The sequence below is a fragment of the Tiliqua scincoides genome, chromosome 15 (assembly GCF_035046505.1).
Source record: "Tiliqua scincoides isolate rTilSci1 chromosome 15, rTilSci1.hap2, whole genome shotgun sequence".
In the NCBI taxonomy this organism is placed as follows: domain Eukaryota; kingdom Metazoa; phylum Chordata; class Lepidosauria; order Squamata; family Scincidae; genus Tiliqua; species Tiliqua scincoides.
The window spans coordinates 4910773-4923668 of NC_089835.1; the positions used below are offsets into that span (position 1 = coordinate 4910773).

A 12896-nucleotide genomic window follows, 5' to 3' on the forward strand; every position below is an offset into this window, starting at 1 on the left:
GCCTGAACACGAGGGGTAAGGCCTGATGCTTGGTCTCTGTGCCCCGGCCGCGTGGGCACACCAGTGAACGCGCATGTCTCTCCTGCCTCCTCAGCGCTGCAACTGGGACTGGTCCGATAACACCTTTGTGTTGTACACCGCCTGGGGAGAGCCCGAGGGCACTTTTGACCTGAGAAGCAAGCACTGTGCTGTACTGGGTCAGTCTTCAGGTGAGTGAGGCGGGGAGACAAGGACCGGAGGGGAAGAAGGAGATTCGTGCAGAAGGAGAGCAGCAGCTCCGTGTCCTGAAGTCCTCCTCCCCGGACTGTCTGCAGGTGATCCCAAGACAGACTCCGCTTTCTCTTCACAGGTTTCTCGAAGTGGAACCACGAGTACTGCTCCGACAAGCACGCCTTCATCTGCGAGTTGGATCCATCGTAAGTCAAGGGGGGCTGATTCCTGCCTGGGTGGCAGAAGGTTCTTCTCCCTGGATTGCCGGCAGGGGCCCCAAGGCAGGCTCTGCTTTCTCTTCACAGGGCTCCGGTAGTGAAACCACAGAAAACACCCACCACACATTCTCTCCAAGCAGGAGAACAAGATGTGGAGTGCCTCTTCAACATGTTCATGTACAACGATCACTGCTATGACTACACAGAACAGAAAATGGACTGGGAACAGGCAGAGGTGAGTGGCAGAGAGTGGGGTTGTTGGGGTGGGGCACGTACCCTCTTCTCAGGAGGGACACCCTTGCAGAACCCCTCAGCCACACATCCATTCCATGGCCTCCAGCAAACAGGCAGGCGCAGAGCCAGCCAGTCACTGCGAGCCGCCTTCTGGAAGCGAGCCACGCTGCGTCTTGCGGGCAAGGGTCCCGTGTCACGGACTGTGCTTGCTGGGGCAGGCGCCGCCTTCTCCTCCCGTGGCGGTGTGAAGCTGTGCCGGCCAGCGAGAGTGCCCTGCACCCCGAGGGCGTGACATGGGCTCCATCGCATGTTTGCTGTGACGACACCCAAGTGTCCCTCTGGAGACTCCCTCTCTGAGGTTCGACTCAAGAGAAGACGTGGCTGGGCTTGGAGGAAAGGGGAGGGGGAAGGCCTGGGAGGAGAAGAGCAGTTTTCGGGGGACGGGGGGACGGGCTCTCTTCTTCCCCTCCTCCTACTGCCTTGAGAAGGCACAGCGTGAAACCTCCGCTCTGGTTCCTTTTCCCAACCCAGGGCTACTGCAGGAAAATGGGGGGCCACCTCTTGTCCCTGAACTTTGAGCAGGAGCACAAGTTCATCGCGACCCAACTGACCCGGAAGTCGTTCAGCGAAGATGTCTGGATGGGGCTCTCTGTCACCAAGGAGGTGAGTTCTGGGCCCGTCCCATCCTGGGCAGCTGCTGCCTGTGAGGGGCCTCTGGCATCCCCCGCAAGCCACCACACATGTGGGGGGATGAGGCCTGAGGTCTTCGTCCTTGTGCCTGGCCACCTGGCAGTGCCAGTGAACCAGCGTGTCTCTCTTCCCTCCTCAGACCTGCAACTGGGACTGGTCCGATAACAGCCTTCTGACGTACAGCGCGTGGGGCGACGTCACTGATGACCTGAGAAACAAGCACTGTGCTGTCCTGGGGGGGTCGTCAAGTGAGTGAGGAAAAGGACAGCATTCGGGTGGAGAGGCCAACGGGAGGGCAGAGCGAGATCCACGCAGGAGGAGAAGGGCAGGTTCTAGCCAGGGCAAGGTGATGGGTGGGGCCTCCAAAGCCCCACCGGTCCTGGGGCTGCCACTTTGGCTTCCTGCAGGAGGCCCCAAGGCAGGCTCTGCTTTCTCTTCACAGGTTTCATGAAGTGGAATCACAGGTCCTGCTCCGACAAGCACGGCTTCATCTGCAAGGTGACTCCGCTGTAAGTCAAGGGGGGCTGATTCCTGCCTGGGTCCTCTCCCTGGATTGCCGGCAGGGGCCCCAAGGCAGGCTCTGCTTTCTCTTCACAGGGCTCTAATAAAGGCATTCCAAGACATGGAGAAAACAACCCCCCTTCCTGCAAATTATAAATCTCCACCATGAATGAAGCCACCAGTAGCCTGGCAGCAACACCTGGAGGAGATGCTGGTGCAGGTTTCCAGACCTGGACCCCCCTCTGCAAAACTTGCAGGCCCCCCATTTTCTCCCCTAATCCCCCTTCTCTCTGAATCCCCTCCCCACACCCGGTCCTGCTCTCATACAACTGCAAATAAACTTCTCCGGAACAAACAAAACGTGTTGATTCTGTCCGTGTTCTCTGGTGCTCGAGGCCGGGGGGTGGGTGGGGGGGCCTGGCTGGCCGAGACCTCCAGAGCTCCAGCCCGGTTCTGTTTGCAAGCGTGACCCATCTTTCCAGTGACTGGCTGGCTTTCCTTGCCGGTGCAAACAGAACACCCCTCTGGGGTCCACTGGGAAGGCCCCGAGGGCAGAACGACCACTTTTGCAGGGCCAAGGGGTAAGGGGGTGTCGAGAAGTCCCACAGGGTGTCTCCTTTGTCCCTCAGCTTTGGGAGGCGGAAATTAAATAGGTGCTGCACCCCATTAGCACAGCCTGCAGTGAGAGGAAGAACTGTACTTGTTGGATTTCTGCCTGTTGGGCAGCTGCAAAAAGGCGCAGAGCTGGTGCCAGGCATGAAATGTGGCAGCCTCGAATCCTTGCACAGACTCCAGCACAGAATTACGGTTGGAAGAGAAGAGCTTGGCTTCCAAACCCAGCTTGTGCCTTCTCCGTACCCCAGCAGAATCCTCACATTCAAACTGCCTTTTCTCCACTGTTTCACCCCATGGATGCAGAAAACTGCAGTCAAATCGCATCTTGGACCCAACCTCTGCTGAGGTCCATGACCTTCCTGTGCCTAAGAACGCCTGCCAGAGTCTTCTGGCAGACACTTCTGGGTTTTGCTTCCTGGAAGTCCTGGTAGGTTTGAGTCTGGAGCGGTGGTGGGTCAGATAGAGTCCAAACCCACCGTTAAAGAGGACCCACTGTTTAGGAAGCTGGGACTCCCTCCCACCATGTGCAGCACTTGCCGTGCACTGAACTGCGTTTGCTGTTTGTTGCCCGTTCTCCCAGGGTGGGCACCGGCCAGAGGTCAGCCTGGGGGATCAGCCTCATAGGGTATCATGCGGTAGAGCCATAGAGGCACCTGGTGGGTGAAGGACAAAGAAGCCCCCCCCCCGCCATTTCTCATTTCTGTTTTCTAAATGAGAAAGTGGGGTTGTCTCAAGGTAACCCCTTTTCAAAACTGTGGACTCTCCTCCCTACTTGTGAGCAGCAAGGTGAACCATGTGTTGATTGGCATGGCCCACCGATTGATTGGAGCCTGACCCCAGTAGGAATCAGCGAGGGGAGCCATCAGTGGTGGTGCGAGACAAGTCGTTAGTTTAATTCATTGGACTGGACTGCTGAGCAGCCCCTAGCTTTTGACCCTGTGGTTTCAGCTCTGGGAACTATGACAAGACCAAAGCTGTTTTCAAGAGGGAATGGGGGGGCAAGGACATGGGCAAATGGAGGAACGTGGAGGGGACGAAAAGCGAGATTCTGCCATCTCTGCCTGTCCCTCGAATGCTGCACCCTCACTGCACCTGTCACCGGAGGTCTCCGTTGCTTGATGGCTGAGACGGTCAATGGTGAAGGTGAGAGAGGCTTCCCCCCCCCCACCTCCCAGTCTCCCTCCTTTCCCATGCCAGAGGAAATGCCCAAGGCAGCTGACCAAATTGGACTATATAACCATATAAATCAATAAAATCATCAACAACAATGGTAAAGCTGTTGTGGGGAGCAATTATTTCGCTGCTTGTCTCTGACAAATGGCTTCTTGGACAGTTCCCCTCTCAGTGCCAGGAAGAGAAGAGAACTGCGAAGGACCCGCTTCTTGGGGAAATCAGTCTGCTGAGCCAATCAATTTGCTTCTGCTTCAAAGGCTTGATAAGTACCTATACAAAGGGCTGGAACAGGCTTATCAGTTCCAGAGAAAGCGGTTGCAGGATTATATCGTCTGTTGACTTCTTCATTAGTTCGGCGGAAAAGCAATATAGCCGTAAAGAACAAGGGCCAGCCAGAGAACTCCCCGCCTGCGTCCCAGCCAGGCTTGTTGCCCACCCAATGAGGGTTGCCACCTTTCCCAACAGGCCCTGATCTTCGGCCTTGAGCAGTGGCCTGTCTGGACAGCAGTGGCATAGCTAGAGGGAGAGCAAAGTGCCAAGTTGTGCAGGGAGCCTCACCATTGCATTCAAGCGCCCCCTCCCTCTCCGCTTCGCAGCCAAGCCTATGCCTCCATTTTGCCCCCACCGCTTGGAATGGAAGGGGAGGGGGAGAGGCCCCTTGCGTGCTGCGGTGAGGCTCCCTGCAAAACGTAGTGCTTTGCACCCCCTCGAGCTATGCCACCGCTTGGCAGTTTCTCCTGGCATGGAGGTAAAAGGGGGAGGGTTTAATCTCTGTAGTGCTCAATTGTTGTGGGGAGGGGAGGTAGGGGGGCCTGAAGCAAGCGCATCCCCCTGTCGCTCTCCCCACTTCTAGAAGGGTGTTTGTCAGTGTTTGGTCAAGTCAATCGGGCATCTTTTGAGGCAGATAAATATAAATAGTATATCGAACAGTGGGCCCCCATTGGAGTGTCTGTCTCCCTACTTGTGAGAAACTAGTAAGGCATGGGGAAAAAACAGGGTGGCAAGTGTTTTGGCATTAGGACGTGCCCCATATACAGCCTGGGTAAGGAGAGCCAGGAAACATCGACCCTTGGCTGTCAGCCACCCACTTGCGCACTGGGGCAACCGGTGCATGCACGTTCCGGGCGGCGACCAGCCTGGCACACATGTCAAGGGCAGACAAAGCTCTCGGCCTGGCAAAGTTTCAGGCTGCAAAGTTCTTCTGCTATCGATCTGAGCTGCAGGTCTCCAAGGCTGTGCCCTGTGACCTGGGCACACACAGGTTCTCCAGCCAGGCTCTGCACGCCCGTTTAGCCCCATTAATAAACGGGATTGCGACTGAAATGGCCAATATTATAATGCCACCGTGCAAATCAATGGTGAGGCCACACCTGGAGTATTGCGTCCAGATCTGGTTGCCGCATCTCAAAAAATCTATAAGAGAAATGGAAAAGTTGTAGAAGAGAAGGCACAGGTGCCAACCAGGTTCCTGATCAGTTGGCAACCCTGCTTGCCAGATTCTGCCCTTGCCACACCAGGGAAAGGAAGGACGGGAAACTAGCAGTTATTGGCAGGCTCAGACACAGCAGCATCACTTCTTCACCACTTAGCAGCTGCAAACTTTGCAGGGAAAACATACGTAGGCACCTCAGACCCAAAGCTGGCACAGTGCAGCTCAGCAATATATTGGAGGCCCACAAGAAAGATATCAATGCAACAGGTTTCCCCAGTGGACTGTCCCCAGCAACCGGGACTCAGAGGTATCTTGTGGCAGGGAGTTCCACAAGCTGGGTTCTGCATGGTGTGAAGAAGTGCTTCCATCAGTGTCGCCGGGCTCCCCAAGATCTGGCATTACCGGAGAGAGGAGCAAAAAACAAGCCTCTCCGCACACCTTGCAGGTAGGAGGCTGAGAGCTGGCAGGTGGCGCTGTCAATTGCTTTCACCGCCCTTGTTTGGCCAAGACACGACTGCTAGCACGTTACCAGCCAGGTGTCCTTCCAAGAGGCCTATCACAAGCATGTGAGATACACAGAGATGAAGGGCCTTGTGCTCCTGGAGAGTCAAAGACGTTTTTGCCCTGTGAAACCCCAAAGAGCCTTGACCACAAATCCTTGTTTGCTGCTGCACAAATTCGTTCCCCCTCTCCGATCTGGGCTTGGAGGGCCCTCACCCCAAGCCTTTCCCCTTAGGAGCTGCAGGGCCCCATTGGAAGCATTATTTTTTGCAGCCCCCAGCCCCCACTCACAGCCAAGGTCTGCAGAACCGTAGAGCTATAAATAAGATTTATTCTAGACTTTATATCTCTGGTAGAAGGAACGGAAAGCCGTCCAAATGTGTGCTTCAAAGGGGCACATGAATTAACGGAGCAAATGGATCCAAGAGGAATTTTATTCAACAAGAGAATAGGTCTGTAATTTTTTTATATCCATCAAATCCTGTCCTTCTTTAGGAATCAAAGTTATATTTGCTGCTTTTCATCTGCAAAATATCATTCATCATGTTAAGCAATGGTAGACTTTTTTTTTCTTTCTAAACATTTATAAAATCTACCTGTTAGGCCATCTGGACCCGGAGCTTTATCTATATTATCTGTTTTGTTCTCAATACCTTTTCTAATGATCCCAAGCATAGAACTGGCCTTCTTTACTGCCGCCACACACTGGGTTGACACGTTCATCGACCTGTCCACCACCACCACCCCAAGATCTCTCTCCTGATCTGTCACAGACAGCTCAGAACCCATCAGCCTGTATGTGAAGTTTGGATTTTTTACCCCAATGTGCATGACCTTACACTTACTTCTGCCATTTTGCTGCCCATTGTGCCAGTCTGGAGAGATCCTTCTGGAGCTCCTCACAATCACGTCTGGTCTTCACCACTCAGAAAAGTTTGGTGTCGTCTGCAAACTTTGCCACCTCACTGCTCACCCCTGTCTCCAGGTCATTTATGAAGAGGTTGAAAAGCACCGGTCCCAGGACAGATCCTTGGGGCACACCACTTTTCACCTCTGTCCACTGTGAAAATTGCCCATTGACACCCACTCTCTGCTTCCTGGCCTCCAACCAGTTCTCAATCCACGAGAGGACCTGTCCTCTAATTCCCTGACTGTGGAGTTTTTTCAGTAGCCTTTGGTGAGGGACCGTGTCGGACGCCTTCTGAAAGTCCAGATATATAATGTCCATGGGTTCTCCCGCATCCACATGCCTGTTGACCTTTTCAAAGAATTCTAAAAGGTTTGTGAGGCAAGACTTACCCTTACAGAAGCCAGGCTGGTTCTCCCTCAGCAAGGCACTGTCTGCAGGTGGCCCCAAGACAGACTCTGCTTTCTCTTCACAGGGTTCTTGAAGTGGAACCGCAAGTCCTGCTCCGACAAGCACTTCTTCGTCTGTGAGGTGGGTCCATCGTAAGTCAAGGGGGGCTGATTCCTGCCTGGGTCCTCTCCCCGGATTGCTGGCAGGGGGCCCCAAAGCAGGCTCTGCTTTCTCTTCACAGGCAAACTACCCGTCATTTGCCAGGTGGAGATCTGTAGCAGGCAGGAAGCCACCAGTAGGCTGGCAGCAACAGCAACACCTGGAGGAGATGCTGGTGCAAGTCTCCAGACCTGGACCCCCCTCTGCAAAACTTGCAGGCCCCCCCATTTTCTCCCCTAATCCCACTTCTCTCTGAATCCCCTCCCCACACCCGGTCCCGCTCTCATACAACTGCAAATAAACTTCTCCGGAACAAACAAAACGTGTTGATTCTGTCCGTGTTCTCTGGTGCTCGAGGCCGGGGGGTGGGTGGGGGGGCCTGGCTGGCCGAGACCTCCAGAGCTCCAGCCCGGTTCTGTTTGCAAGCGTGACCCATCTTTCCAGTGACTGGCTGGCTTTCCTTGCTGGTGCAAACAGAACACCCCTCTGGGGTCCACTGGGAAGGCCCCGAGGGCAGAATGACCACTTTTGCAGGGCCAAGGGGTAAGGGGGTGTCGAGAAGTCCCACAGGGTGTCTCCTTTGTCCCTCAGCTTTGGGAGGCAGAAATTAAATAGGTGCTGCACCCCATTAGCACAGCCTGCAGTGAGAGGAAGAACTGTACTTGTTGGATTTCTGCCTGTTGGGCAGCTGCAAAAAGGCGCAGAGCTGGTGCCAGGCATGAAATATGGCAGCCTCGAATCCTTGCACAGACTCCAGCACAGAATTACGGTTGGAAGAGAAGAGCTTGGCTTCCAAACCCAGCTTGTGCCTTCTCCGTACCCCAGCAGAATCCTCACATTCAAACTGCCTTTTCTCCACTGTTTCACCCCATGGATGCAGAAAACTGCGGTCAAATCGCATCCTTGGACCCAACCTCTGCTGAGGTCCATGACCTTCCTGTGCCTAAGAACGCCTGCCAGAGTCTTCTGGCAGACACTTCTGGGTTTTGCTTCCTGGAAGTCCTGGTGGGTTTGAGTTTGGAGCGGTGGTGGGTCAGATAGAGTCCAAACCCACCGTTAAAGAGGACCCACTGTTTAGGAAGCTGGGACTCCCTCCCCCCATGTGCAGCACTTGCCGTGCACTGAACTGCGTTTGCTATTTGTTGCCCATTCCCCCAGTCTTGAAAGATCCTCTGGAGCCCCTTCACAGTGTAAAGGCTGAACACCCTTACTGTGTTCAGTAAGGCTCAGTAAAGTTCAGTGAGACTGAGAAGCCCAGTCTTCTCCCCAACGCGCTCTGCTGAAGCTCTTGCTTCTGGCCTTTTTCTCCTGCCCATTTGTCATTAGGGGTTTACTTGTAGGGATTACAAAAGAAGTTGGAGGTCAAAACTTTTCAAAGAACAAAACTATTTGGACAGCCCTGAGGTGTGTGTCTGCTGAATAAGGTTCACGAGATTGAGACACAAAATTATGCAGAGGATGGACAGAGTGGAAAGAGAGATGCTCCTTACACTCTCACACAACACCAGAACCAGGGGACATCCACTGAAATTGAATGTTGGGAGGGTTAGGACAGAGAAAAGAAGATATTTCTTTACTCGGCATGTGGTTGGTCTGTGGAACTCCTTGCCACAGGATGTGGTGATGTTATCTGGCCTGGATGCCTTTAAAAGGGGATTGGTCAAGTTTCTGGAGGAAAAATCCATTACGGGTTCCAAGCCATGATGTGCGTGGGGTCTTGGGAGAGGGAGATGAGTCTGCAATCAGCAATATCTTGAACGCTGCAAAGGAAGAGCAGGTGATGTGGAGGCCACAGGGACTGGAGATGGAATGGAGGAGGAGCAGAATGGAGTTCTACCTGTGGCTTCTCCAGTGTGCACCAATGCGCAATGCATGGGGAACAAAATGATGACCTGGAACTGTTGCTCTGTGGAGGTGAGATGATCTAGGAGGCATTCCTGAGAGCTGGTGGGATGGAAAACTTGAGTAGCACGCGGTATCGAGGGCTAGAACTGATTCGAGAAATGGAACAGGAAGGGTGCAGAGATCTTGCTGTATGTGAAGGAAATGTAAATCTGTGAGGAAGTCTGTGCTGGTGAAAGACCAGTTGGAAGCATTTGGGCAGGAACAAATCGGGGAAGGAAGTCCTGGCGAAATAACGGTGCGCGTCTGTTACAGGACACCAAGCCAGATGGAGGTTTCCTAGAGCAAATGGCCAGATTTGCAAAGGGACAGTTGGCTGCAGCATCAGAGTTGCGTAACCAACTTTGTGATTTCCACATTGGGGCAGCGTTGCGTGCAACTGAATGCTTTCTGGACCGAGGACGGCCTTTGGGCAGCCCAGTTCAATATTAGAGCCTCCATTTGCCTGAAGATTAACATCCACAAGGTCGCCAGTTCGAGGCCACCGGCACCGTGCGACCTTGAAGCAGCTGGCAAGCTGCAGCTGAGCTGTTCCATCTGCTCGGAGCGTGGGAGGATGGAGGCCAGAATGTTAAACCAGATCAGAGTGTAACACCTTGAATGTAGTGGTTCTTGAAAGAAAGAACCTTCTTTCAATTTGTAAAAATCCCTGCGTGGATTTAATAAGCCTGCCTGTGTAAACCGCCTTGAATAAAGTCTTGAATAAAGACCAAGAAAGGCGGTATATAAATACTGTATATTATTATATTATATATTATTACTCCTAGCACGGCACGGGTGCATCCTGCGAAGGAGGGAACATTGGTTCCCTTGCCCTGGGGTGCTGGCCCTGTACGTCTACCAGGAAGGAGGGCAGCGATGTTTCCATGCAGCCAAAGCCTTGTGAAGGGTGGTGGATAGGGACAGGGCAGAGGGATGGAGGGTGCTGGATAGGGCAGAGGGGAAGAAATCTGTTTATCATCATCCATCGGATGCTTCCTTGCAGCTTCCTTGCAGCTCTGACCCATGGCAAGGGGGCCGTGAGGCTGTCTTTGGAGCATGGTGCAGGCTCTGGGGTCCATTTTCCAGGGGGCACAGCACCAAAGAGAGCGGATGTTCCTCCTGAAATGCTCGGAGTCTTGGGGGGAGAGGAAGAGTTCATAGCCACGTATGACTGGCCCCCAGATCTCTCAGGATCAAGTGTGCAGCAGCCCCCACTCCGCAGCCCTGCAAGGTAACCTGAATGGGACGTAGGCTCAGGGAGCTGGAGGGGGTTCTGGGATCGCCCAGCATAGCCCTCCAGCCCCGAAGGCAGCCTAGGGACCCTAGATATCCTGAGGGGAAGGACACTTTGGTCTGCAGCCTGGCTTGGCCCCCGATTGTCACTTCACAGGTGGCCTCCGTCTACGTTCCAGTCTCTGCTTCTTGCTCCTTCCTTGCCCCCGCAGCCAGCCTCATGTCCTCCACTCTCTCTGTAACACTGTCCTCCCATCTGTTGGAAATATGCCAAGATTGGCAGGGGTTGGGGGCGCTGAGATCCATTGTGAGATCCAGTGTGGACAGTGCCACAAACTGGGCATGCTGGGGTCACTCCCACGGCGGGGTGAGGGAGGAGATCTGTGGAGTCCCAGCCAACGAAAGCAAGCATCACCTCAGGGAAGCACCTTCCACCTGGAGCAGACCCCTGCGACTAAAACAGGTGCTGCTTGTCTGTGGAAAATGCCTCTGCCACGGCTGCTGTCACCTTCTCACAGGGGCATCAACGCTCTAAGCCCTGGAAGGCCCCCCCCCCTGCCGCCTTGGTCCGGTGCCTCTACCTGATCTTGGTCCGCAGATGTAGGAGACCCCAACCCATCACCAGCTACCTGCAGAGACCGTGACAGGCCCGTGGGCAGTTCCAACAGGGGCAGCCCTTCTCGGGCCACGGACCGTTCTAGCCCATAATGGAAGTGCAGGTTGGCAGGTCAGAGGCAGGAATGCCAGGGACCATTGGCACTTGTGAGCTCTCCCCACCCCCAACGGGGCCCACCGGCAGCCCGGGCCCCTCAGTGTATCTATGAAACTGGGATTTTTTTGCCCCCAGTGCGCTTCACTTAGAAACAGAACAGGGCTGGAATCATGAAGGTCTCAGCCATCCAGAGCCCCCCAGCCTTGACGTGCAGCAGCAGAGAAGGTGTTTGGTCTGCTCAGACTCCCAATGCACTGTTGGATGGAACTGTCCGTGGTGCTGGACGCGCTGCCCCATAACATAAGCCGCCCCCCCCAACTGCCCCCCAGAGCTGCAGCACCGACTCTGCTCCTGTGCTTTGGCACAGGTCAGCTGGAGACACCTCCAGGCCACGGGCCTGGTGGCCAAATGTGCACCAAAGGAAGCCCCTCGGCCTATCCTTTGTCTCCAGCCCACAAGCCACCAACTCCAGGACTCTCCCACGAATTTTGACAGCAAAATAGCGTCGAAAAGTCAGTTTGAATGTGCAGACTCTGCCGGTGTGCGGAGAAGGGACAGGCTGCTTTTGGAAGTGAAGCTCTCCTCTCTCAACCCTGATACTGTGCTGGAGTCGCCCCTCCGAGCACTTGACCCCCAAGGAATCGGGGAAGCCACATTTTTTCCCCCCGGCACCGGCTCTGAGCCTTTAGCAGCTGCCCACAGGCTGAAATCCAACAAGTACAGTTCTTCCTCTCACTGCAGACTGTGCTAGGGGAGAGCTGCACTTATTGAATTTCTGCCTGTCAAAGTTCAGGGACAAAGGATACCCCCATGTAGGGGTCTCTCTGTGAATTTAGGCCCCCCTGCCCACCACCTTGGCCCTGCAGAAATGGCCATTCCGCCCTCTGGGCCTTCCTTGTGGTCTGGCCTGAGCAAAGAAAGTGATCCCATCACCGGAGCAGCCAAGCAAAGATGGGTCGTGCTTGGAACGGGAACCAGGCTGGAGCCGTGGAGGTCTCGGCCAGCCAGGCCCCCTTGGCCTTGACGTGCGGCCCCAGAGAAGACGGACAGAGTCAGTGTGTTTTGTATGCTCAGGGGAAGTTTATTTGCAGTTGCATCAGACTGGAGTCAACACAGGGGGAGGGGATTTGGGGAGAAGGTGGGGGAGCTTGTAAGCTTCGTCGAGGGAGGCAAGGGCTGGAGACTGGAGCTGGTGTCTCCTTCAGGTGCGGTGCTCTCTGCCGGGTCTCAGGCAGCTTCTTGCCTACTCGAGATCTTCCACAGGGGCTTATTCCACTGGGCCTGATCCTTCAACTGCCTCAGACCTGTGGAGAGAAAGCAGAGCCTGACTCAGGGCCACCTGCCGGCAGACCCACATCTTCCGCAGAAAAGGTAACTTGTTCAACCGCGCCCAGTTCTCTTTTCACTCCTGAAGCCCTGTGGAGGGAAAGCCCAGCCTGCCTTGGGGCCACCTGCCTGCGGTTCACAGGGAAGGACCTCCTGCCACCCAGGTAGGAATCAGTCCACCTTTGACCTACCGGAACTCCTCCTGGCAGAGGACGGGGAGCTTGTCCAGGCACGGCTTTCGGGAGCCCCTTGAGAAACCTGTGAAGACAAAGCAGAGCCTGTCTTGGCGCCCCCTGCAGGCCGTCCAGAGAAAAGGACCTTTGGTCACCGGAGCAGGAATGAGTCCCAAAGCAGGACTGACCCTTCCTTCATGGCACCTCTGGATGGACCACTCTGTGGTCTCCCCCTACAGGAGTCGGGGTGTCAGTGGGGGAGCCCCTGCCACACACACTGTGGGTCCCAGGCACCGCTCTCGGCAAGCCCCCTGGAAGAGCTGGCTAGGACCCCTGGAGAGCTGCAACCGCTCTTTCCTTTGCCAAAGACCCCGAGCCCAGGCTGGTGTTCCACCTGTGTAGATCAGAGCCCTTGAATGTCTGAGCGCCGCTGTCTCCCACCCGAGGGCAGCACACAAGTGCACCCCCCCCCACCCAGGACCAGGCAGAGCCAGTCTGGGCCACCAGCAGGTTCGCTCTTGCAAGGCAACTGGTTCCC

General features: G+C 55.0%; 1 protein-coding gene across 1 annotated transcript; it reads left to right on the top strand.

The window, feature by feature from the left end:
* The first annotated feature begins 595 nt into the window (after positions 1 to 595).
* LOC136635055 (rheacalcin-1-like) lies at positions 596 to 2149 on the top strand. The gene is made up of 5 exons (XM_066610147.1): positions 596 to 663; positions 1194 to 1325; positions 1492 to 1600; positions 1795 to 1861; positions 1950 to 2149. Exons 1-5 carry the CDS (start codon positions 598 to 600, stop codon positions 2020 to 2022), a joined length of 447 nt encoding a protein of 148 aa, XP_066466244.1. The 5' UTR covers positions 596 to 597; the 3' UTR covers positions 2023 to 2149.
* The last annotated feature ends 10747 nt before the right edge of the window (positions 2150 to 12896 follow it).